At 45.5% G+C, this 27,245-nt stretch overlaps 1 protein-coding gene across 2 annotated transcripts in view; it reads right to left on the reverse strand.

Annotated features, from left to right (window-relative positions):
* fam13a (family with sequence similarity 13 member A) overlaps nt 1-27,245 on the reverse strand; it is a 207,912-nt gene that overhangs the window by 101,620 nt on the left and 79,047 nt on the right. For both annotated transcript variants that reach the window (XM_033022299.1, XM_033022305.1), the window contains exon 6: nt 16,182-16,280. In XM_033022299.1, the coding sequence (XP_032878190.1) occupies nt 16,182-16,280 (99 nt within the window). The remainder of the gene's footprint in view (nt 1-16,181; nt 16,281-27,245) is intronic.

The following is a 27,245-nucleotide window of genomic DNA, read 5'->3' on the forward strand; positions in this document are numbered from 1 at the left end:
GTGAGTGCGGTGGGGGGGGGGGGGGGGGGTAGTTAGTGTGTGACGCTGCATGCCGCCATTGACTTGGCCACCACAGCCTTCTGTGGCTTCTGTAAATTGTCCCTAGAGTATAGGACAGAACTAATGTACTCGTGATTGTTGGTCAGCGCAACCTCAGTGGGTTGTTTCCACGCTGTATCTCTAATCTAAACTAAACAGTAGATCTAGGGTCTGGGAATGTTTGAGGCTTGAAGAAAGGTCAAGAAATTGATAAATAAAGGAAAAATAGGACGTGAAAGTAAACCAGTAAGAAACATAAAATCAAACTATAAGGGCTTCAGAAGAAAAGTAAAAAGGAAACTTGCCTTGAGAGGGCCAGTGTTGGACCCTTTGAGCCAGATACAGGAGCTTTTATAATTAGAAATAAGGAACGTTAGAGTTAAACTAATAACTTATTTTTCTGTCAATGAAGACACAAAAAAACTCCCAGAATTGTTGAAAGAGTCAACTGTGAAGAAGAACTTACAGAAATTTGTTTAAGTAAATATGCCTCGTTGGCTGTGCAAAACTGTGTGGGAATATCAACATAAATTGCTGGAGTAACTCAGTGGGTTGGGCAGCATTTCTGGAGGACACAGATAGGTGACGTTTCTGATCAGGACCCTACTTCAGACTGATTGCCACCTATCCATGTCCTCCAAAGTTGCTGCTTGACCTGCTGAGTTACTCCAGCACTTGGAGGGCTGTACGTTTGGAGTTTATGCCTTTTCCCGATAGCCCCATGGGATTTCTACGGAGGTGCTCCGGTTTCCTCCCACACTCTAAAGGCATACAGGTTTGTAGATTAATTTGGGCTTGGCAAAATAAAATTTAAATTGTCCCAAATATGTAGGATAGTGTTAATGTACGGGGTTTGCTGCTCGGCGCGGACTCAGTGGGCCGTAGAGCCAGTTTCCGCGCTATGTCTCTAAACTAAATAAACAAATCACTTAATGTGTTTCATGCAAGATTCCAGCATCTGCAGTTCCTTGTGTCTCTCTTGGGAGGATCAACCATGACTTGACTTGACTTGACTAAATTAACTGGTTACATTGACCCTGAGTAGTTATGTGCAGTGCTAGTACAACTACTTGCTAATGTTTGCTAATGGATTTAGCAATAGTGACTGGGCGTTAATTTGTTTTCCTCCTTTTCTTCCAAGGACTAAATGGCCATCACCTACTCCTACTTCATGCCTTCTTTACATTTGCTGCTGACTTGCTTGAAACCCCCAGCATGTGGCAACTTTCAATAATAAGATTTGATTCCTGCATTCTTATCTCTTTTATTTGTCTCTTGGGATCGAGCATAACTTGGCTTTACTCCTGACCTCCAGATGCAGGGACAGTTTCGTCCCAGCTGTTATCAGGCAATTGAACCATCCTACCAACAATGAGAGAGCAGTCCTGAGCTACTATCCACCTCATTGGAGACCTTCGGACTATCTTTGATCAGATTTTACTGGACTTTACCTTGCACTAAATGTTAATCACTTTATTCCCTTTGTAATGTATCTGTACATTGTGGATGGCTCGATGGTAATCATGTATTGTCTTTCCGCTGACTGGTTAGCACGGAACAAAAGCTTTTCACTGTACCTTGGTACATGTGACAATAAACTAAACTCAACTCAAATTTCCGAGGAACAGTAGATGCTGGTTCATTGATGAGAAATGTTTTTGTGTAGAGCGATTTTAGATGTGGGCTTGCCTGAAAGAATGGTACAGACAACTATTCAAAATGCATTGGAAAAGGAGCTGGATAGGCACTTGAAAGCTAGTAGTTTAAATCTGTCTGTGCATTCCCTTTACAGGGCGGCACAGTGGAGCAGCGAGCGGTAGAGTTGCTGCCTTGCAGCACCATAGACCTGGGTTCGATCCTGACTCTGGTCCTGTCTGTACGGAGTTTGTACGTTCTCCCTGTGATAACATGGGTTTTCTCCAGGTGCTCCTGTTTCTTCCCACATTCTAAAGACGTGCGGGTTTGTAGGTTAATTGGCTTCTGTAAATTGTCCCTAATGTGTAAGATAGAACTTGTGTACGGGGTGATTGCTGGTCGGCATGGATGGGTGGGCCGAAATGGTCTGTTCCCACGCTGTATCTCTAAACTAAATATGCTGCTTGATCTGCTGAGTTCCTCCATCACTTTGTGTTTTGCTTAAAGGGCCTGTCCCACGGGCATGCGACTCCATGCGGCAAGCGCGACCTAAAGGGCCGGTCCCACCAGCATGCGCCTGCATGCGGCTAGCGCGACCAAACCAGAAGCGGGGGCCGCGCGGAGGTCGAGTGAGTGACATGAAGTGCGAGCGAAGTCCACGGGAAGTTCACGCGTGACGTACGGCGTCGAGGCGGCTGCGGGCCGGCAGGCCGTTGCCGCGCAGAATTTTTGAACGCGGTCACTTTTTCGGAGCCCCGCGCGATGTCGGGACCAGCTCCGCACAACTCCATACGGCTCCGGCGATCAAAGTGGGACCGGCCCCGCGAGGCCGTACGGCTCAAGCGACCACGTTAGGTTGCGCTTGCCGCATGCAGGCGCATGCTGGTGGGACAGGCCCTTTAGGTCGCGCTTGCCGCATGGAGTCGCATGCCCGTGGGACAGGCCCTTAACTATAGTTGGTAACTTTTATTTTCTATATAGCATAGACATTCACTCTGCTAGAGTTAGCGCACACACACACGTGTGGGCACACAGGCACTCTCTTACTCCAATCACACTCTCATCACACACCTCACTCCTCATCCCCTTACAATTCTAGTTCCCTCTCCCCTACTTCTCCTCTCGAAATTACTCCCTCAATTTATTCCCTCCCTCAACTCCCCTCTCCATGTTACATTACAAAATTGATTACAGTCCACTGAAATATAGGGACAAAATGCTGCATTATTTCAAAATGGATAGGTGACGTTTCAGGCCAAGGCCCTTCATCAGACTGATTGTGGTTCCATTGAAATATGTCTCTCTGCAGAGAGAACTTTGAAAGACTATAACTAAAACCCGAATACTTATTTTAGCATTTAGCAGTAGATCCACTAATTGGTCAGACTTCTCCTTCACCGAGTGACTAAACTGCACAGGGAAGAATAGTAACAATTTAAAAACTTCCTATGAATAGAAAGGTACCTAATTCACTTGCAACTGGTGAATTAATGCTTCTGCAGAGTTGCAAAACACAGCATTAAAGATGCCACCAGAGTCGATGCCACCAGTCTCAGGAGGATTCAGTAGAATGAAAGCTACCAATGCAGGTCCAATACTAAAGGGTATGTAAGAAATTGAGTACTGGCATTGCCAATCATGGAACCACAGCGAAATGCAGCCTCCACGTGCAGTGCCATCTTTTGTACAAGCTGACAAACTACATGGGTCTGCCCAGGCACTATTTTGAAGAATTGGAATCAGCAACTCAGTATGGCAAGAAAAATCCATCTGGAGAAGGATCCCGACCTGATAAGTCACCTATCCATGTTCATCAGAGTTACTGCCTGACCAGCTGAGTTACTCCAATATCTTGTGTCTTTTTCAGAACGGAACGGTCTCAATCAAAACTAAACCACAATGCATTGGAGTATCTCATCTGTTCAGGCAGCCCTGGAGAACATGAGGGCCTGAGCTCTAGAGCAAGCTCAAACAGGCTACAGTTTTATTCATTGGAGCACCGGAGAATGAGAGGTGATCTTACAGAGGTGTGTAAGGCCATGAGGGGCATAGATAGGAAAATGAACAGGGTCTTTTATCCAGAGTAGGGGGAATCAAGAACCAGAGGAAATAGGTTTAAAATGAGAGGGAAAAGATTTAATAGGAACCATGAGGGGCAACTTTTTAACGTAAAGGATGATGGATAAACAGAACGAGGAGGTAGTTAAAGCAGGTAATATCACACTGTTTAAAATACATTCGGAAAGCGAGTTCGATAGGTTAGGTGTAGACCAGTGGTTCTTAACCTTTTTGGCACCAGTACGCGCATACGCGAACAAAATACTGTATGTGGTATGTACTTTTGTTAGGTTCCTAAACATAGGCTCAACAAATTGATGTAATTTGTGTCCCCTTCATGAGCCCCTGCAAAGCCCCAAACGACCCCCATAGGGGGGTCACGACCCCCTGGTTAAGAACCACTGGTGTAGACGAATATGGGCCAAACACAAGCAGGTGGGACTAGTGTAGAGAGGGCATGTTGGTCAATGTGGGCAGGTTCGGCCAAAGGGCCCGTTTCCACACTGTGTGACTATGACATGGATGATAGACGACGTTTCAAGTCAGGGCCCTTCTTCAGAGCTGACCCGATTCATCGCCTATCCATGTCCTCCAGAGATGCAGCCTGACTCGCTGAGTTACTCCAGCACTTTGTCATGGTTTCAGCATCTGCAGTTCCTTAAGCCTGCAGTCTCTTGGAAACGACAGCTACGATTTACACAGAACCATGAAGGACATTCTGTGAGTTTGAAAGCCAGTGAAATACTTCTTGAAGCATTTCCCTTGTTCAGCACAACAGGCCATTTCCACAGTGGCCTGTTCATCTGTTTTACCAATGTCAACTAAGGGATAGACATTGGTAAATAGACAGTGGGCAGAACAACAACTTCATGCCTTGATCGCATGCCCAGAAAACTGTCTGTGTTGACTCAGCAATGGGTTAAAAACATCAGCAATCTTCCTGTACTTAAAGATCCTTGCACTATTCACATAACCCCTTGTCCAGCAAAGGCACAAAGGAGAATAAACAGGAAGTAATAAAACTAAGAGCTAAAAACAAGATGCATGTTAGAAATCTCAGGCTGCTAATTCAGCATGTCAGGCAGCATCTTAGTTTTAGTTTTGCGATGTAGCATAGAAAAAGGCCCTTCTGCCCATCGAGTCCAGGGCAGACTAGTTCACATCAACCCATTCACACACGTCCTATACTTCTATGTTATGCCACTTTTAAATCCGCTCCCTCACACTAGAGGCAGGTTACGGAGGCTAATTAACCTGCAAATCCGCACGTCTTTGGGATGTGGGAGGAAACCTACCCGGTCACTGAAAGAACATGCAAACTCCACCCAGACAGCAACCAAGGTCCGGATCGAACCCGGGTCTCTGATGCTGTGAAGCAGCGGCTCTATCAGCTGCACCACTGTGCCGCACAATCCGTCGAGGAAACATGAGTCTGTTCTTTCAGGTATAAATCGCCCCAGAATATAGGAAAAACCTCCTTCGAGGAAATGTTTATGAAAGAACAGTACAGAGCATAAAGGGCCTGTCCCACTGTACGAGCTAATTCAAGAGTTCTCCTGAGTTTCGAACTCGGAGAATTACGGTAATAGCCGCTTGTAGGTACTCGGGGCTCTCGTGGACATTTTTCAGCATGTTGAAAAATCTTCACGAGTCTTCACAAGCTTACCGCGTTTACCGAGTACCTGCCGTTAGCGTTACGAGCCGCTAAGAGACATCCCGAGCTCCAACGTACCCGCTACGTACATTCTACATGCTTACCACGAGTTTGATTTTTTTTTTTAACTCGGAAGAGCTCTTGAATGACCTCGTACAGTTGGACAGGCCCTTAAGGAAGGTGGTGAAACACAGTTACATTCGAGAATGAAGAGGGACCAACATGACTCTAATGACTATTTTCTGTCAATTTGCTGGCACCAGAAACCTGCCGACACCTTTGTGCTTTTTGTGCAAAAACAAAGGATTTCACTGCACCCAGGGTCGACAAAGTGGCGCAGCGGTCGAGTTGTTGCCTTACAGCACCAGAGAGCTCGGTTTGTTCCTGACTACGAGAGCTATCTGTATGGAGTTTGTACGTTCTCCCCGTGACCGCGTGGGCTTTCCCGGGTTGCTCTGGTTTCCTCCCATATTCTAAAGACATATTACAAATTTGTAGGTTAGTTGGCTTTGGTAGAGATTGTAAATTGGCCCCAGTTTGTAGGAGAATGCTAGTGTACCAAGTGGGTCGAAGGGCATGGTTCTCATTATCTCTAAACTAAACTAAAAAAGATACATAAAGCTGGAGTAACTCAGCGGGACAGGCAGCATCTCTGGAGAGAGGGAATGGGTGACATATAACCATATAACAATTACAGCACGGAAACAGGCCATCTCGGCCCTACAAGTCCGTGCCGAACAACTTTTTTTTCCCCTTAGTCCCACCTGCCTGCGCTCATACCATAACCCTCCATTCCCTTCTCATCCATATGCCTATCCAATTTATTTTTAAATGATACCAACGAACCTGCCTCCACCACTTCCACTGGAAGCTCATTCCACACCGCTACCACTCTCTGAGTAAAGAAGTTCCCCCTCATGTTACCCCTAAACTTCTGTCCCTTAATTCTGAAGTCATGTCCTCTTGTTTGAATCTTCCCTATTCTCAAAGGAAAAAGCTTGTCCACATCAACTCTGTCTATCGGGTCTAGACACTTCTTCAGACTAAAAGTCCCCGGGAAAGGGAAATGAGAGATATAGAGGGTGTTGCAGAACTCCCGTCGGAGAGAGGAGGAGAACTTATGCAAAGTGGACATACCTGTACCTTGAGGAGATTTTGCAGTGGAGCAGACGAATTGTGTTGGGAAGGAACTGCAGATGCTGGTTTAAACCGAAAGTAGACACAAAAAGCTGGAGAGAGTCAGCGGGATAGACAGCATCTCTGGAGAGATGGAATGGGTGACGTTTCGGGTCGAGACCCTTCTTCAGACAAAAATAGATACGTGTGACAAAGTATCATTGAACCGAGGCCAGAATTGGATGAACGCAAAACTGGGGTGGCATGTAGTTCTGACAGAGGTAGTTGTGACAAATATGATATTTTCACCCAGTAACGTTTGCATTCTCTGCTGTTGCTTCGATTCACTTCCACTCAAAGCCCCGTGCACTACTTTGTTGCCTCGTTACTTAAACTTTCCAGTGCACTCCTTGTCAGCCCGTATTCTCCCTGATGTAAATTTGTGCTCACATTAGTTCACATTTATGCTGGCCTTATCTTAACTCAGTTCAGGTCAGAGTCAATTGTGCCTGAAATTGGTGACCTCTAATAGTTCCCACTCCAAAAATATCTCAACACGTACCAATCCACAATCAGATAAACCCAGACATATCTCAGGCTCTCACATTTGTATAAATCATCCTTACTGAACGCAAAATACTCTTTCATTTTACCACACCATTTTGGCAGAGTAGTTCAGTTTAGTTTAGTTTGGTTTATTGTCACATGTACAGAGGTACAGTGAAAAGCTTTTGTTGTAGAGATACAACTTGGAAACAGGCCCTTCGGCCCATCAAGTCCATACTGCCCACTGATCACCTGCACGCTAGTTCCATGTTATCCCACTTTTGCATCTTACACACTAGGGACAATTTACACAAGCAAACCTGCAAGTCTTTGGAATGTGGGAGGAAACCGGAGTACCTGGAGAAAACCTATACAGTCACAGGGAGAACGTACAAACTCCTCACAGACAGAGGTCTCTGGCCTCAGTGTCTCTGGCACTGTGAAGCAGCAGCTCTACTGCGGCACCACTGTGCCGCCCATGTAAAATACATCAATTTGCATTATACCTTTCAAATCCATTTCATGGGTTTCCAAAATGCTCTGCAGCCACGTTTGAAGTGTAATCAGCTATAATATATAAAGCACAGCAGTAAACTTGCACACAGCAGAAACTTGCCATAGAAGGCTGTGGAGGACAAGTCAATGGATATTTTTAAGGCAGAGATAGATTCCTGATTAGTACGGGTGTCAGGGGTTATGGGGTGAAGGCAGGAGAATGGGGTTGAGAAGGAGAGATAGATCAGCCATGATTGAATGGCAGAGTGGACTGGATCAGCCGAATGGCCTCATTCTGCTCCGGTCACTTATGAACCCCATAAACATAAAGGTGATGGAATAGTAGTAGCGACTCGCTATTTAGCAGAGTCACTCCAATTTGAACATCGTACCCGACAAGCAACCAAAAGGGTCCATGACCATACCTTTGGCTTCCAGCCACCCATTCATTCCTTCGTGCCTCCTTACCTGTGGCTGGTTCCTACTGGTGAAGAGTGAGCCTGTTTCCCCTTCCATCCCCCCTCTTAAAAAACCGCGACCGCTGATGTGAGAAGACGATCTCTTCAGCGAATTTCAGGATCGCCAACCGGAGCAACTTTTTAATATCACAGATTCCACAGCCTGTACACACCCTGAATTCCAATGCAGAATCGGACTATATAGATCCAAAGTATAATGAGTGTAAAGATAAGGCACACAGAGTTATTCGCCTCTTATAAACAGTGACTATGATTTGCTTGTTGTTTAGTTTTATGGCATACACTGTGTACACAAAACAGATAACTTCACGTTATCCTGACCTTGACAGAATAAAAGGCAAAACATTTCACCTGAGTTTTCAGAATTGGTGTTCCTGCAGTTTTAATTTAACTCCTCGTGTACCAAACCGATGTCAGTGAGGATCAAGAGAAAACCAGGTAAACTCAAGAAAGCTTGTTCGAAGCTGCTTTTTCTCACTTCTCACCCCTCCATTGGGCAAGTGTTCTCCCGATAGTTTAGAGATACAGCGTGGAAGCAGGCCCTTCGGCCCACCGAATCTGTGCCGTCCAGCGATCACCCAGTACACTCGCACTATCCTACGCACTAGGGACAATTTACAGTTTTCACCAAAACCAATTAACCTACAAACCCAAATTGAATCATCATTGCTTTTGCAAGGGTGATACCAAACGGGGGGTGATGCAGCGGTAGAATTGCTTCCTTACAGCGCCAGAGACCTGGGTTCGATCCTGACTATGGGTGCTGTCTGTACAGAGTTTATACATTCTTCCTGAGACCGTGTGGGTTTACTCCGGGTGCTCCGGTTCCCTCCCATACTCCAAAGACGTGCTGGTTTGCAGGTCATTTGGCTTCTGTAAATTGTCTCAAGTCTGTAGGATATAACGATCATATGGGTGATCATTGGTCGGTGTGGATGCGGCAAGTCAAAGGGCATGTTTCCACACTGTATCTCTATAAACCAAACTAAACTAAATATACACCAAATATGTACAAATACTCAGGTCCTTCAGCACCCTGTAAACTGTTGGCAAGGTCTACTATTTATTTTACTCTATTCCCTTACAATAATAGTCTAATAATAATAACAGCTACTTTCCCACCATCATTGCTTCTCCAGACTCCAGACTTACACCAGCCAAGATCAATCACCGCACATATGATCGACCCATATCGTGGCAAAACAATCTTGTCCAGATGGACTCATTTCCTCCTTCTGTTTCCCTGATGTCATGATTTGAATCTGAGGAAAGTTTGAAAGCTGGAAGCAGCTATGCAACGCCACGTCACCCATTGTTCAACCAGTGCAAGGAGAATCACTGCCAATGCAGGTGAACACAAACAATTAGCACTGTCCCCAGACTCATATTTAATAATACAAAAGCAAGGAGGCAGAGTACAGAGATTTACGAAGATGCTGACAGGAGTCGTGGATCTGAGCTGCAGGGAAGGGATAGGCAGGCCAGGGCGTTATTCATTACAGTGCAGGAGACTGAGGGGATATCTTATAGAGAGGTGTAAAATCATAAGGGGAATTGATAGGGTGAACACACAGAGCATTTTACCCTGGCTATGGAATCAAGAACCACGGGACATAGGTTGAAGGTGAGAGGGCAAAGATTTAATACGAACCTGAGGAGCAACTTTTTCACTCAGTGTGTGGTGAGTACATGGAACGAACTGCCAGAGGAGGTAGTTCAGGCAGGTACTATATCTGCATTTAAAAGACACTTGGACAGGAATATGGATGGGAAAGGTTTAGAGGGAACTAGACTAAGTGGGACCCGTTGGGTCCCAGCATCACACAGGAGGGCTGGTCATCCAATGCAATATTCCACCTCTCCACCAATTCTAATATTGGTGGCCAGTTGGGGGGGGGGGGGCTTTCTGGAGCGCTAGTATGGGTGTTGTGGGCTGAAGGGACTGGTTTCCAGAGGGCTAATATGCAAATTGTGCGCCAAATGGATTCTTGGGCTGGCGTCTCAGTCAATCAAGCCTGTTGTGCTGGCAACTCACTCACTCACGGCTGGTGAGCTGGTAGTTGACTCATGGCTAATCCTGGAAATTCTATTTCAAACACGGTATAAGGCCACCAAATTCAAGTGCAGTTTCTTACCACTTCTAGCAGGGTGCAAGGCCACCAAATTCAAGTGCAGTTTCATACCATTTGAAGTAGGGTGCAAAGCCACTAAAGACAGCGAGTCGTGACCTCTCCCTCCTCCATCTTGCAGAGACTGAGCCACACCCACATTTCTGGGTTTTATAACCCCTCTCCCCCCCCCACCAGAAAAGGTGTGGCTTTCATGGAGTGATTGACAGGAGAGAGATTCTCAACATTTAAAAAAAAACTAATAACACTTTTATTTTTCATTGATGGGAAGAATTCTCTGCACCTGCTCAGCGGAGGGGGACTGAGTAAGATGGCCAAAAATCACAGCCGTAAGTGGTAGCGTTTTATCTAAAATCAATAAACAGTGCAAACAGGAAGTAAGTGCATTTACAGTAGTGCCTTTTAACTTCAAGCCAAAGCACCCAAGCCACCATTTGCAGTAAGTAGTGCATTTCAACTTCATGCCACCATTTGCAGTAAGTGGTGCCTATCAACTTCAAGCCAATGCACCCAAGCCACCATTTGCAATAAGTAATGCCTTTTAACTTCAAGCCATTGCATCCAAGCCACCATTTGCAGTAAGTAGTGCCTTTCAACTTCAAACGACACCCAAGCCACCATTAGCAGTAAGAGGTGCCTTTCAACTTCATGTCAAAGCTCCCAAGCCACCATTTGCAGTAAGTAGTGCCTTTCAACTTCAAGCCCAAGCAACCAAGCCACCATTTGCATTAATAGTGCCTTTCAACTTCATGCTACCATTAGCAGTAAATAGTGCCTTTCAACTTCAAGTCAATGCACCCAAGCCACCATTTGCAGTAAGTAGTGCCTGTCAACCTCATGCCACCATTTGCAGTAAGTAGTGCCTTTCAACTTCAAGCCAAAGCACCCGCCACCATTTGCAGTAAGTAGTGCCTTTTCTACTTCAAGCCAAAGCTCCCAAGCCACCATTTGCAGTTAGTGCCTTTCAACTTCAAGCCAAAGCAACAAGCCACCATTTGCAGTAAGTAGGGCCTTTCAACTTCAAGCCAATGCTCCCAAGCCACCATTTGCAGTAAGTAGTGCCTTTCAACTTCATGCCACCATTTGCAGTAAGTAGTGCCTTTCAACTTCAAGCCAATGCACCCATGCCCCCCATTTGCAGGAAGTAGTGCCTTTCAACTTCAAGTCAAAGCTCCCAAGCCACCATTTGCAGTAAGTAGTGCCTTTCAACTTCAAGCCAAAGCAACCAATCCACCATTTGCAGTAAGTAGTGTCTTTCAACTTCATGCCACCATTTGCAGTAAGTGGTGTCTTTCAACTTCAAGCCACACCCAAGCCACCATTTGCAATAAGTAGTGCCTTTCAACTTCAAGCCAAAGCAACCAAGCCACCATTTGCAGTAAGTAGTGCCTTTCAACTTCAAGCCAAAGCACCCAAGCCACCATTTGCAGTAAGTAGTGCTTTCAACTTCAAGACAAAGCACCCGCCACCATTTGCAGTAAGTAGTGCCTTTCAACTTCATGCCACCATTTGCATTAAGTAATGCCTTTCAACTTCAAGCCATTGCAACCAAGCCACCATTTGCAGTAAGTACTGCCCTTCAACTGCAAGCCAAAGCACCCAAGCCACCATTTGCAGTAAGTAGTGCCTTTCAACTTCATGCCACCATTTGCAGTAAGTAGTGCCTTTCCACTTCAAGCCACAATTTGCAGTAAGTAGTGCCTTTCAACTTCAAGCCAATGCACCCATGCCCCCCACTTGCAGTAAGTAGTGCCTTTCAACTTCATGCCACCATTTGCAGTGCCTTTCAACTGAATGCCAAAGCACCCAAGCTACAATTTGCAGTAAGTAGTGCCTTTCAACTTAAAGCCAAAGCACCCAAGCCACCATTTGCAGTAAGTAGTGCTTTCAACTTCAAGCCAAAGCACCCAAGCCACCATTTGCAGTAAGTAGTGCCTTTCAACTTCATGCCACCATTTGCAGTAAGTAATGCCTTTCAACTTCAAGCCATTGCAACCAAGCCACCATTTGCAGTAAGTACTGCCTTTCAACTGCAAGCCAAAGCACCCAAGCCACCATTTGCAGTAAGTAGTGCCTTTCAACTTCATGCCACCATTTGCAGTAAGTAGTGCCTTTCAACTTCAAGCCAATGCACCCATGCCCCCCATTTGCAGTAAGTAGTGCCTTTCAACTTCAAGCCAATGCACCCATGCCCCCCATTTGCAGGAAGTAGTGCCTTTCAACTTCATGCCACCATTTGCAGTAAGTGGTGTCTTTCAACTTCAAGCCACACCCAAGCCACCATTTGCAATAAGTAGTGCCTTTCAACTTCAAGCCAAAGCAACCAAGCCACCATTTGCAGTAAGTAGTGCCTTTCAACTTCAAGCCAAAGCAACCAAGCCACCATTTGCAGTAATAGTGACTTTCAACTTCAAGACAAAGCTCCCAAGCCACCATTTGCAGTAAGTAGTGCCTTTCAACAACATGCCACCATTTGCAGTAAGTAGTGCCTTTCAATTTCAAGACACACCCAACCCAAGCCAACCGGGCGGGGGGGGGGGGGGGGGCTTTCTGGAGCACTAGTATGAACCATTTTAGAACCAATAGACATTTTTTTCACAAGCTTTAGAACCAATAGACATTTTTTGCAAGCTTTAGAACCAATAGACATTTTTTGCAAGCTTTAGAACCAATAGACATTTTTTTGCAAACTTTAGAACCAATAGACATTTTTTTGCAAGCTTTAGAACCAAAAGACATTTTCTTGTAAGCTTTAGAGCCAATAGACATTTCTTGCAAGCTTTAGAACCAATAGAGACACTTTTTGCAAGCTTTAGAACCAATAGACATTTGTTTGCAAACTTTAGAACTAAAATATATTATTTTGCAAGCTTTAGAACCAATAGACACTTTTTTTGCAAGCTTTAGAACCAATAGACATTTTTTGCAAGCTTTAGAACCAATAGAGACACTTTTTGCAAGCATTTTGGAACCACTAAGGGCACTTACATTTGAGTAAACATGTGTTCAGTGTTATTCTCAGCTCAGAGAAACGTGACCCTCTGCCTTCCTCCATCTTGAAGAGACTGTGTGGCACACCACTTACTGGTTTTATAGTTCCTCACCCCTGCCGCCAGCGGGGGCAGCAGAGAGAATGGGGAATTTTGTAAAAACATGAATATCTCTGTCATTTGTAATCAACGGGGAAAATCCTCGGCACACATGTGGCGGAGGGGGGCTCTGAGCAAGGTGGCCAAAAATGACGGCCGTAGGTGGCGGCGTTCTCTCGGAAATTGCAGCACAGATGGCCAAAACCGGTCAAGAACAGACTTTTAATAATATAGATATGGACCAAATGCTGGCAAATGGGACTAGCTGAGATGGGGACATATTGGTTGGCATGTACAAGTTGGCCAAAGGGCCTGTTTCCGTGCTGTATGACTCCATAACTATGGCCGGTAAGTCAATTTCAATCTGATTGACTGGCAAACGACTCCCTCACTTCCAGGGGCTGACGATGCTGAACGGTGACTTTGAAATGTTTGGAGAGGTGGCTATCAGCGGTAATGAGGCTAGTGTTTATTCATTTTTGGGGATGTCCAAAAAAGGCAGAATGATTCAAGTTGTTCTCTGGAAAGCTACCGTGATACCTCAATGTTCTTTTGGAACAACAGACGTCTGATCAAAAGCAACTGAATATCTTGAGAAAATAAGACACAAAGTGCTGGAGTAACTCGGCGGGTCAGGCAGCATCTCTGGAGAACATGGATAGGCGATGTTTCGGGTAGGGCTTTTCTTCAGGAGACCCTTCTTTCCCAACCTGAAACAGATCCCATCCCAACCACCACTATCCTGGGATCTATTTCCACAGTTACTAATCTGGGATATGATCCCATTCCCATTCATCTCTACCTTGGGATCTGTTCCCATCCCAGCCACCACTATCCTGAGATCTGATCCCCTCCCCGAATCATCAATGCCCTGAACACAAATCCCACCCCAACCATCACTATCCAAGGATCTGATCCCATTCCCAACCATCACTACCCTGGGATATGACCAAGAACAGAATGAACAATATTTTAATCTTAGACTCAGGAACTGCAGATGCTGGTTTGCAAAAAAAAAGACACAAAATGTTGGAGTAACTCAGTGGGTCAGGCAGTATCTCTGGAGAATCTAGAAGAAGGGTCCCAACTAGAAAAGTCACCTATCCATGTTAGGGATGCTGCTGACTCGCTGAGTTACTCCAACATTTTGTATATTCTTTGGAGAACATGGATAGGTGATATTTTGAGTCGCGACCCTTCTTCAGTCTGATTCTAAAATATGCTCCAGAGATGCTGCTGCCTGACCCGCTGAATTACTCCAGCACTTTGTGTAATATTTTGGTCCTTTTAGTTCTGAGAATTGTCCCCCACCCAATGACCCTCAAGTGGTCATTAACCACAGGAGAAGCAGGAGTACCAGCTTTACGAGCTTGAGGAGGGATTGGGGTGAGATGAGATGGACAGAATGAAGAACAAGGTCTCAGAAATTCTATAACATTAAAAATAAAGCTGTCGAGCTGGAAATCTAGGTCCCCGCTGATCACTCTTGAATGGTATCCAATTACGCAGCTGCCAGGCAATTATCCAGAGGAATGAAGGAGACTTATCGATGGGCCAATTGATTGCAAAAGGATTGGCTGATGCTTGTTAATAACTCGATTAGCTGCCACTGGGTTTGGCTTGTATCTGACTAATTGCACTGGCTCGGACGCATATCTGGCTTCGGGGACCTCTTACTGTCATAGAGTCATACAGTGTGGAAACAGGCCGGTTGGCCCAACTTGCCCACACTGACCAAGATGTTCCATCTACACAAGTTCCAACAGCCTGCCTTGGGCCCATTTCGCTCTTAACCAGGCCTATCCATTTACCTGTCTAAATGTTTCTTAAACGTTGCAATAGTCCCTGCCTCAACTACCTCCTCCGGCAGTCTGTTCCATACACCCACCACTCTTTGTGTAAAAAAAGTTACCCCTTGGGTTCTTATTAAATTCCCCCCACCCCCACCTTAAACCTATGTCCTCTGGTTCTCGATTCCCCTACTCTGGGCAAGAGATTCTGTTAACCAGATCTATTCCTCTCTTGGTTTTGAACACCTCAAAAAGATCAGCCCTCATCCTCCTGCATACCAAGGAATAGAGTCGTAGCCTGCTCAACCTCTCCCTAGAGCTCAGGCCCTCAGGTCCTGGCAACATCCTCGTAAATCTTCTCCGCACCCTTTCTAGCTTGACAACATCTCTCCTATAAGATGGTGATCAAAAACTGGTCTGGAACGCATCTAGAAGCAAAACATCTGTGGAGTCTTGGGAGGGCAATTAGCTTGGGCCGGGATCTTCTAACAGTGGTGGGGGAGCACGTCTGGGTTCTGGGGACCTCTTCAACAGGCTTACGAGCATATAAGGCATGGGACAATAGCAGTTTGTAAGATCGCCCACCAGTTTAACGATGGGGAAAGTCTAAGACACAAGGAGCTGCAGATGCTGGAATCTTAGAACAGGAGCTGGTGTCTCACAGCGCCAGTAACCCGGGTTCGATCTTGACCTCAGGTGCTGTTTGTGCGTAGTTTGCACGTTCTCCCTGTAACCGCATGGGTTTCCTCCAGTTTCTTCCCACATCCCAAAGACGTGCAGGTTTGTAGGTCATAGAAACAAAGAACTGCACATGCTGGTTAATATACAAAAGGACACAAAGTGCTGGAATAACAGCATCAGGCAGCATCTCTGGAAAACATGAATAGGTGAAGTTTTGGGTCGAGACACTTCAATTGGCCTCTGTAAATAGCCCCTAGCGTGCAGAGAGTGGATGCAAAAGTGGGATAACATAGATGTAGTGTGAACGGGTGATCGATGGTCAGCGTGGTCTTGGTGCGCTGAAGGGCCTGTTTCCATGCTGTATCTTTCAATCAATCAATCAACACTAAGTTACTCCACCGCTTAATTATCAACACAATGCAGAAACCCCAACATCATGCTGAAGAATGATTATAACCAAAGAGACAAACCTTTTTTCTCCTTTGCAGTGGTCTTGTTGCTTCAGTGGCTGAGGCAGCTGGTGGCACTGAACATGCACTGGCTGGGAAGGACACGTCACTGCTGGCTTCCTGCAGTCAGAAATTCAACAGAGAGAAATGGAATGAGTTCAAACTGAAACAAAATACACTGAAATGAATAATGAGATCATTTACATTGAGCTTGGAGTTACCAACATTTAGGTTTAGTTTGAGTGTCAGGAGTTATGGGTAGAAGGCAGGAGAATAATGTTGAGAGGGAAAGATAGATCAGCCATGATTGACTGACAGAGTAAATTTGATGGGCCGAATGGCCTAAATCTGTCCCTATAACAGGAACTATGAGTTCATGCCGACCAACGATCACCCGTACACTAGTTCTATCCTGGGACAATTTACAGAGGCCAATTAGCCCACAAACCTGTACGTCTTTGGAATGTGGGAGGGAATTGGAACACCCGGAGAAATCTAACGCAGTCATGGGAGAGAAGGTACAAAGTCCGTACATACAGCACCCATAGTCAGGATCAAACCCGGGTCCCTGGTGCCCGAAGGCAACAACTCTACCGCTGCGCCAATGTGCCATATAGGTGGGACCAATGAACAGGGTATCGTGCAATCAAAACCCTAGCGAGATCATATCAATAAGGATTGCAAAATTTGTGTTCATGGTAAAAATATTGAATGAATGCACTACTTTGTACTTACAGCATTTATAGAAGAGCCAGGGAGGACTTGGTCAAGGGGAAATACTTCAAATCTCAACCTTTTATCATTTACAATCTGCTAAACATTTGAACCCAGCCACAAGCCAACAAACAGTTTAATTAAGGATCCAGTCCATAAATCTTCATGAGCCCAATGACTCAGCCTGCTCCAACGTTAAGCTACCGTGGTAAGTATTTTATTGGAGATCAAAGGGTGATGTTTTATTGCAGAGAATTGCTGGCTTTTCGTTATCTGTTTACCACACACACCTAGCCACAGGATCCCAGTGAAACTCTTTTCCATCCCATTGTTGTTTTGGTCACCTGCCAATTGGCCCTTTTCAACTTTGTTTTTTTAATGAAGGTGGCTATTGGAAGACTGACAGGTGGGTTTAACTTTTGAGCAGCATGGAATAGGTTAACATCTTAAAATCTAAAGTATCAATCTTTTTTATGTGATACACAGTTCAATAGTGACACCAGAGTCATACATTCGTACAGTGAAAACAGGCCCTTCGGCCCAACTTGCCCAAACTACACGAGTCCCACCTGCCTACTTTTGGTCCATAATCCCTCAGAACCTACCCTATCCCTGTACCTGTCCAAATGTTTCTTAAACGTTGCGATAGTACCTGCCTCAACTACCTCCTCCAGCAGCTTGTTCCAAACACCCACAACTTTGTGTAAAAAAGTTACCACTCAGGTTCCCAACCATCAGGCTATTGACTACAACCCCCACGTAGACTCCGAACTATAGAGACTTGGGGGATTTAATTCTGACTTTGCATTATAATTGTTTGTTTATTTGTCTAATCTTTAATTATATATATATGTGTGTGTGTGTGTGTGTGTGTGTGTGTGTGTGTGTGTGTGTGTGTGTGTGTGTGTGTGTGTGTGTGTGTGTGTGTGTGTGTGTGTATATACTGGGCTTTTTGTTATTATGGGTTTTACGGGGTACTATAGTTACATATCTGTTGCGTTGCTGCAAGTGATAATTTCACTCTTCCGTTTCGGGACATATGACAATAAAACACTCTTGACTTGACTCTTGACCAGTGACCAGGCAACTTGTAAAGGACCCAGACAGGAAAGTAGCCTTCGCTCGGATAACATGCTGTTGACCATTTTGGCAAAGCACTGTCATCGCCTCATTGAATGCCAGGATAACAATCACAGTGAATTTTACAGTGCGGAAATGAGGACATTGAATTATGGTGGAAAGACACAAGATGCTGTGTGACACAAGGAGCTGCTCCTGAACCTGGATGTTACAGCCTTCGGGCTCCCATACCTTCTTCCTGATGTTAGTAGTGACATGAGACCGTGGCCAGGGTAGTGTGGGACTCTGATGATGCTGGCTGCCTTTTTGAGGCAGCGAATCTTGTCGATCCTTTTGATGGTGACCATAAGCTGGAATATTTTGTCAGCTAAATACTATGGAAGAAGACTAAGGAGAGGGGTAGTGGAGGGGGTTGAATGTGGTGGTAAACTACGATGATTGGAGCTTTTTGCAACTAATCTAAAACTATTGGTATTAGATAGACTGGCAGATATTGTCCTTCCCGTAGATGTCAAGACAATAGCTTGGCAATAAAACCTGGAACAAGAAATGCTGACCAGCAAATCTGAAACACAATGAACATTCTTTGCAATATCTTTCTCAATACTGTGAGTAACGCTGATAAAACAGCTGACAACGGCAATACTGTAGGACTTTATGACCGGCCTGAGTATTCAGCGGTGGAGCACATTTCAGCAATAACAGGTTGGTGTAAACACTGACGACATCTTAAATATACTGTTTGATGATTGTTTGAGTAAAAGCCGGTTCAATGAACTTTTATCTCTTTATCGGCACCAGAAACGTGGAGACTCTTGCGCACTGCCTTGGTGAGGTCTGCTGTATGATTTAACCGGGTTGTATGCAAAACAAAGCATTTCATTGTACGTAGATATATAGAGAAAATGTAGGTGCAGGAGTTGGAACCATTCAATATGATCATAGCTGATCATCCAAAATCAGTACCACGTTCCTGCTTTATCTCCATATCCCTTGATTCCGTTAGCCCTAAGAGCGAAATCTAACCAGTGACAAGATAAATCTAAATCTAACTCTATCTGATATGTGACAATAAATATAATTGAATCGTTGAAGCAATAAAATGCCGTGAAAAATTCTGAGGTTAGAAATACATCATAGAAATGCAATTCCTAATCATTTATACAAAAGGAAACATTCACACTGAAATAAAACTTTCTATCATAGGTGTTTGTCCATTTATCAGCCAACCAATGCTGAACAATTAGTCGCGACTTTGTGGTGTGCTTGACCCCTCTCGGAATTCCAACACCAGCTCCGGGAAGATTGAAGCTCTCTTCCCGTCAAAGCTTTGAATCCGCTTTAAATGGCTCTTGATTCACATCCCATAGAGTGCGAGACCGTGGGCAACCCACACAGATTCCATTCCTTCACCAACAGCAGCAGCTGCACAGCAATGTACTGAATAATTCTAAATACATTAACATCACATGCTTTAGATCTGGGTTAATCCTGAGTCACTTCCAGCACTCACGGAAAACAATCCACTTCATCAGAGAAGGGTGAGACACCTCACGATGAAAGATGGTTCCTGCAAGCGTGCAAACATAATGTTGTTGGATTATTCGCAGATCGTCGTATGAAATGTCTTGACCTTTCCATTTAACAATCCATGATTCTGGTTTCTGATTTTCTGTTTGAGTAAAGGTCATTAATGTCAGGTGGAATTACCAAGCTAGAGGTTAGAGTCACGGTAAAACAAACAACACTGTTCCTTATGTATTTTCATGCATTTCTCAAGACAGAAGAAAGCCATTTGGCCCATCAAATCCATGCTGGCTCTCTGCTGGAGGAGCTCAGCAGGTTAGAGAACACCTTCGGAGGGAAATGGACAGATGATGTTTCGGGTCACGACCCTTCTTCAGAGTGTTGAAGTATCAGGGAGATAACTGACAGAAAGAGGTGAGGGGAAGGGAGGAACAAGAGCTGGCAAATGATAGGTGAAGATAGACACAAAACGCTGGAGTAACTCAGTGGGACACGCTGCAACTCTGGAGAGAAGGAATGGGTGACATTTCGGTTCAAGACCCTTCTTCAGACCCGAAACGTCACCCATTCCTTCTCTCCAGAGATGCTGCCTGTCACCCATGCCCCTCAGGTTCTTGTTAAATCCTTCTCCCTTCACCTTAAACCTATAACCTCTGGTTCTTGATTTCCTGTTTCCTCGGATAGTTTGTGACCACATGTGTTTTCTCCGGGTGCTCCAGTTTCCACCCACACTCCAAAGACGTACAGGTTTGTAGGTTAGTTGTCTTCTGTAAATTGTCCCTGGTGTGTCTGATAGAACCGGTGGACGGGGTGATTGCTGGTCCAGAGGAGAATGAACCCAGGAATGATTGGGTTAACATATGATGGCAAAGGACCTGTACTCACTGGAGTTTAGAAAGATGAGAGGGACCTCATTGAAACTTACCTAAGAGTGAAAGGCTTGGATAGAGTGGATGTGGAGGATGTTTCCACTAGAGGGAGAGTCTAGGACCAGAGGGCACAGCCAGTACCGTTAGAAAGGTGATAACGAGGAATTTATTTCGTCAGAGGGTGGTGAATCTGCGGAATTCATTGCCACAGATATTTTTAAGATGGAGATTGATAGATTCTTGATTAGTACAGGTGTCAGAGGTTATGGGGAGAAGGCAGGAGAATGGAGTTGAGAGGGAAAGATAGATCAGCCATGATTCAATGGCAGAGTAGTCTTGATGGGCCGAATAGTCTAATTCTGCTCCTACAGCTTATGAATATGGTCTGCACAGACTCGGTGGTCTGAAGGGCCTAGTTCCATGCTGTATCTCTAAAACTAAAAACTAAAGCTATTGGGCCAAGCATAACTGACTGGGAACTTAGATAAGTGTTAATGGGCATTTGATGGTTGGCAGAGATCTGGTCGACCAAGGGCCTTGTCGTGCTGTTTGTTGTGCTGTTTGACTCGATAACTCAGAGCAATTCTATTCTCAGTAACCTGTTCTCTCTCAGATGTCCATCAACTCGACCCAGGTCACACCACTCACCTGGATTCTTGGGGTGACTTATAATGGCCAATTAACCTACCAACCAGCACATCCTCGGGATGCGGGTGGAAGTTGGAGCTCCAGGAGGAAACTGATGCAGTCACAGGGGGGAACATGAAAACTCCACACAGACAACACCCGAGGTCGGGATCGAACCGGGATCTCTGGAGCCGTGAGGCAGCAGCTCTAATCACTATTACTATACTGTATTGTTCTTGGAATTCCCGATCGTGCCTATCGGTACAAATGTAGTAAAAGAATTAAAAGTAAAATGTGTACAGAACTAGAGAAGCAAAGTGCAGGAGTAACTCAGCAGGTCAGGTCAGGCAGCAGCCCTGGTGAACATGGATAGGTGACGTTTCCGGTCGCGAGTCTTCCTCAGACTGATTACAGAGGTGGGTGGGAGGGGGGAAGAAAGCTGGAAGGGAGGAGCTGCAGAACAAAATGTAGCATGTAATGGGTGAACACGGCTGAGGGGGAGGGGGGGAATTTTACCAGGCAAATAGTTGGTCCTGACCAGAAATGTTGCCTATCTATGTTGTTCAGGGATGCCGCCTAACCTGTTGTGTTACTCCAGCAACTTCTCTGTAACCGGCATTTGCAGTTCCTTGTTTCTGCAGAGACTAAAGATGCAGGGAACTACAATCAGCTGTGAAGATCAAGTCATTGGTCACATTTAAGGCAGAGACAGGCCTAATTCTGCTCCTACGATTTATGAAATCCAAGGGAATAATTAATAGAGGCATTCAAAATCATAGAAGGTTTTGAAGTGATTTTAAAAGATTGAAATTTGCACTGGCCTGCTGACAGTTGTGTTACTCGTAAAAGTGGTCAACTGTACTCATCATGATCCATAATCCATGATAAGTCTCCAGAATTTCACAAATCATTCTGCACACTCAGCTGGTACCGATGCACATGTTCATGACCTCAAGACGTGACGAAGCACTTCATAAACAATGAGTTATTTTCTGTTGTCATGTTTGGAATGCACGGCAGGAAGTGCAGTAATCAAAGGCGGCACAGAGGCGCAGCGGTAGAGTTGCTGCCTTATAGTGCCAGAGACCAGGGTTCGAACCTGACTGCGGGTGCTGTCTGTACGGAGTTTGTACGTTTCTCCCCGTGACTGCATGGGTTTTCCCCGGGTGCTCCAGTTTCCTCCCACACTCCAAAGACGTGCAGGTTTGTAGGTTAATTGACTTCAGTCAAAATAGTAAATTGTCTCCAGTGTTGGTGTATGGGGGTCGCTCGGCGGTGCTGACTCGATGGCTTGAAGGCCGGTATCCGCGCTGTATCTCTAAAACTAAAAAACTAAAACTAAACTCAATCAACTTGTTCCCAACAAAACAAAACTATTATTTGTTTTGATGCTGTTGCTTGATGGAGAAATGTCCCGCTTGGCTTCTGATGAGAACTCCCTGCACTTGGTACCTGGGATTACAGGATCTTTTACATCTACTGGAAAGGACAACTGAAGTTTCAGATTCAGATTTCATTAGAAAAATGGCATCTTTGGAAGTGAATGGCATCCTTGCAGTGAAGGCACATGGATATGCCAGGAATTAAGGGATATGGATCATTTCCAGGGAAAGGAGATTAGTTTAATGTAGTGTCATGTTCAGCACGGATGTTATGTGCTGAAGGGCCCGCTCCTGTGCTGTATTGTTCTCTGTTGAAGATTCAAACTGCAGCCTTCTGATGGAAAGCCAAGTGCACCATCCCATGGGATTTAAGGACAGATAATTGAATGGATAGAAAATTATCTTCATGGAAGGATGCAGAGGGCGATGGTGGAGGGTTGCTTTTCAGGCTGGAGTCCTGTGACAAGTGGCGTGCCTCAGGGTTTGGTGTTGGGCCCACTACTGTTTGTCATCTATATCAATTATTTGGATGAGTACGTACATGGCATGTTTAGCAAGTTTGCAGATGACACAAAAGTGGGTGGTATTGTAGATGGTGAAGATGGTTGGCAAAAATTGTAACAGGATTGTGATTGGATGGGCAGGTGGGCTGAGGAATCATTGATGGAATTTAATATGGAGAAATGGGAGGTGTTGCATTTTGGGACCACTAACAAGGGCAGGACCTACACAGTGAAAGGAAGGTTCTCTGTGGAGTGTTGTAGAGCAAAGGGGATCTAGGAGTACAGGTGCATAGTTCGTTACTAGTAGATGGGACGTGTTGGCCGGTGTGAGTAAGCTGGGCCGAAGGGCCTGTTTTAATGCTGTAAGACTATGACTCTATAACTGATGCACTACAGTAGAATGCAAACACAACTAAAGAAATGGATATAATGTCATAAAAAGGAACTGCAGACGTACAAGCTCCATACAGACAACACCCGTAGTCAGAATCGAACCCGGGTCGTTGGCGAGAAAAGGCAGCAACTCTTTTGCGGTGTCACGCCAAATCAATCAATCAGGGATAGTATTAGTTACAATCAATACATCATGTAGAGTCATAGAATCATACAGCACAGGAACAGTCCCTTCAGTCCATCATGCTGGCCCATTTTACTTATCTAATACAATCCCATTTACTCGCATTAGGTCCACAGCCTTCTGTGCCTTGGCAATTCAAATACTAGTCCAGCTGTTTTATTAAGCGCTGTGAATCATTTAGAATTGAGAAAACAACGAGAAAAATCATCCTGAATATGGGCATAACATCTTCAAATAAAATTTGACATCAAGGTACATCACGACAGCTTGAATGAAGAGATGGGTCTCAAAGGAGAGTTTTTAAGGGAAATTAAGATGCAAAGAGAATTAGAGACAAACGTTCAAAGCTGTGCCTTGTGCAAGGGACAACCTGTAGATGGGGCACATAAGGGCACAGAACTGAGAAAGTACCGTCAGTCACTCTTCAGAATAGTTCTTGAGCAAAGTGTAAGGGATATGATGCTTATGTCTTGTAAGTAACTGGGTAAGGTATCTTAAACTATGCTAATGTACATTAATGAAGTTATTTAAAGTCAAAGCAGGTGGCACCACAGGGAACTTAAGCTGTCTTTGAGAGTCTATTTTGGGACAGTCATTCCTTAAAGAACGGAGGCATTGCAGTTCTGTCTGAACAGAAGGTTGTTTATGTCTTCTTTCATGCTACCCACATTGGTGTGACCTTCAACTGGGCTGTTTTCTTCCTTGAATTAATATGCAAGGTGCAAAACTAAACACCAAAGAGCTGTAACCTTCAGAATGCAAATCCCACCGTGTAAGAAAATGGGGTATCTGGATTAATTGTAATTGCACAATGTACTGGGTCTGCAGCCAATAACTGTGCGGAGCTCCGAGAAGCTTAGAACAGAGAGGAGATTTAGTAGAGGTGTTCAAAATGCTGAAGGTTTCCGGAGAAGAAATATTTATTGTTTACGGGAGCCCCAATAAGGGACCAAGGCAACGGCGTGATGGTGGGAGCAGATGAGGAGATTTTAAGCACATTGAGTTTAGTTTGAGTTCAGAGATACAGCGTGAAAACAGGCCCTTTGGCCCACCGAGTCCACGCCGACCAGCGATCCCCCGCACACTCAAGGGGCTGTCCCACGAGCATGCGACTCCATGCGGCAAGCGCGACCTAACGCGGTCGCTTGAGCCGTACGGACTCGCGGGGCCGGTCCCACTTCGATCGCTGGAGCCGTATGAATTTGTGCGGAGCTGGTCCCGACATCGCGCGGGGCTCCGAAAAACTGACCGTGTTCAGAAATTCCACGCGGCAACGGCCTGCCGGCCCGCAACCGCCTCGACCCCGTGCGCACCGCCTCAACGGGCGTGTGCAGCGTCTTGATGCCGTATGTCACGCGCGAGCTTCCCGCGGACTTCACGTCACTCACTCGACCTCCGCGCGGCCCCGCTTCCGGTTTGGTTGCGCTCGCCGCATGCAGGCGCATGCTGGTGGGGCCGGCCCTGTACGGGGATCACTCGACCTCCGCGCGGCCCCCGCTTCCGGTTTGGTCGCGCTCGCCGCATGCAGGCGCATGCTGGTGGGACCGGCCCTGTACTGGGATCACTCGACCTCCGTGTGGCCCCCGCTTCTGGTTTGGTCGCGCTTGCCGCATGCAGGTTGCATGCTCGTGGGACAGGCCCTTAACACTAGGGACAAATTCACAATTTTACCGAAGCCAATTAACCTACAAACCTGTACGTCTTTGAATGTGGGAGGAAACCTGAGCACCCAGAGAAAACCCACACGGTCACAGGGAGAAGGTACAAAATCCATTCAGACATCACCCGTAGTCAGGATCGGATCAGAGGCAGCAACTATACCGCTACGCCACTGTGCCACATGTTGTTATATTGGAATGCGACGTCTGAAAGCTCAGTAGATGTAAGCTCAACGGCAACTTTCAAATGCGACTTCAAATGGAAATAAATTCATAGAGCTACAGGGAAAGAGCATGGGTGCGGCACCAATAGTTTAGTTTAGAGACACAGCATGGAAACAGGCCTTTCAGCCCACCAAATCCACACCGACCAGCGATCACTGTTCACTAGTTCTATCCTACATACTAGGGAAAATTTACAGAAGCCAATTAACCTACAAACCTGTGCGGCTTTAGAATGTGGGAGGAATCCGGAGCACCCAGGGTAAACCCACACAGTCCCAGGGAGAACGTACAAACTCCGCACAGACAGCACCCGTAGTGTGAACTACAGTCTCTGGCGCTATAAGGCATAAACTCTACTGTTGCACCACCTTTGAGATCTCTTTCAAAGACCTGGCACAGAAATGAGGAGTTGAATGTTTTTCCGTGCTGATCTGATTTGAGGGTCACGTTACTGATAAAAGGTCTTTCATAGAACATAGAAATGTACAGCGCAAGAATAGGCCCTTCGGCCCACAATATCTGTGCCGAACATTATGCCATTTGACCCTTCTCCAATCCCTGTGTCTAGGAGTAATGTGGTCCTTCTGCAGTTGTACAGGGCCCTGGTGAGACCACATCTGGAGTATTGTGTGCAGTTTTGGTCTCCTAATTTGATGAAGGACATCCTTGCTATTGAGGCAGTGCAGCGTAAATTCATGAGGTTAATCCCCAGGATGGCGGGACTTTCATATGAGGAAAGATTGGAAAGACTGGGCTTGTATTCACTGGAATTTAGAAGGATGAGGGGGGCTCTTATAGAAATGTTAAAATTATAAAAGGACTGAACAAGGTAGATTCAGGAAAAATGGTCCCAATGTTGGGGGCGTCCAGAACCAGGGGCCACAGTCTAAGAATAAAGGGGAGGCCATTTAAAACTGAGATGAGAAAAAACATTTTCACCCAGCGAGTTGTGAATTTGTGGAATTCTCTGCCACTTAAGGCAGTGGAGGCCAATTCACTGGATGAATTTAAAAGAGAGTATGATAGTGTTCTAGTGGCTAGCGGAATCAAGGGATATGGGGGCAGGCACGGGTTACTGATTGTGGATGATCAGCCTTAACCACAATGAATGGCGGTGCTGGCTCGAAGGGCCAAATGGCCTCCTCCTGCACCTATTTTCTATGTTTCTATGTCTAGCTAAGAGCTTCTTAAATGCCACTGATATATCTGCCTCCACGACCATTCCTGGCAGCGTGTTCCAGGCACTCACCACTCTCTGTGTAAAAAAATATTTTTAACATATTCCACTGCCATTGCATACTGCAGAAATGTAATCTGTTTGCAAACAGCAATGCATCAAGTGTGTGGGAATGTACATCGTGTTTTGAACAAGTCCAGTTTTAATTCAACCCATGCAGCTCATAGGCCATGTTGCCAACTATGCGTCTCCGACTGCTCAGACGGATCTGTCCCCAGAGTACACTTCCTTGCAGCCTCAGTTAGCCGGTGATAAACAAGTTCCATGCAGCTTTAATGCTTTTCACGTACGGGCCCACACATTTGGTCTCCAGCCAGCTGCTCTATTTGTTCAAACCTCTGGGGCCACACTATTAATTGCATCTCAATGCGCAGCGTATAAAAACATCTGTGGCAGTCCATTCCTAGAAGCAGGTCAACAGTTCCGGCATGCATCAGCAATGCAAACCTGCCCAGCTGAGCCTTTGGTTTTGTGTCCCTGCTACTTCGCTTCAACAGGGGTTGTGCAACAGTCATGTGAGGTGGGCAATACGAAGGCCCGCACCACTGCTAACCTTTAGTTTAGTTTATTGATGCGTGTACTGAGGGACAGTGAAAAGCATTTCCGCTAACCAGTCATCGGAAAGACAATACATGATTACAATCGAGCCGTCCAGTGTACAGATACATGATAAAGGGAATAACAAT

Source organism: Amblyraja radiata, chromosome 1 (assembly GCF_010909765.2).
Source record: "Amblyraja radiata isolate CabotCenter1 chromosome 1, sAmbRad1.1.pri, whole genome shotgun sequence".
Classification (NCBI taxonomy): domain Eukaryota; kingdom Metazoa; phylum Chordata; class Chondrichthyes; order Rajiformes; family Rajidae; genus Amblyraja; species Amblyraja radiata.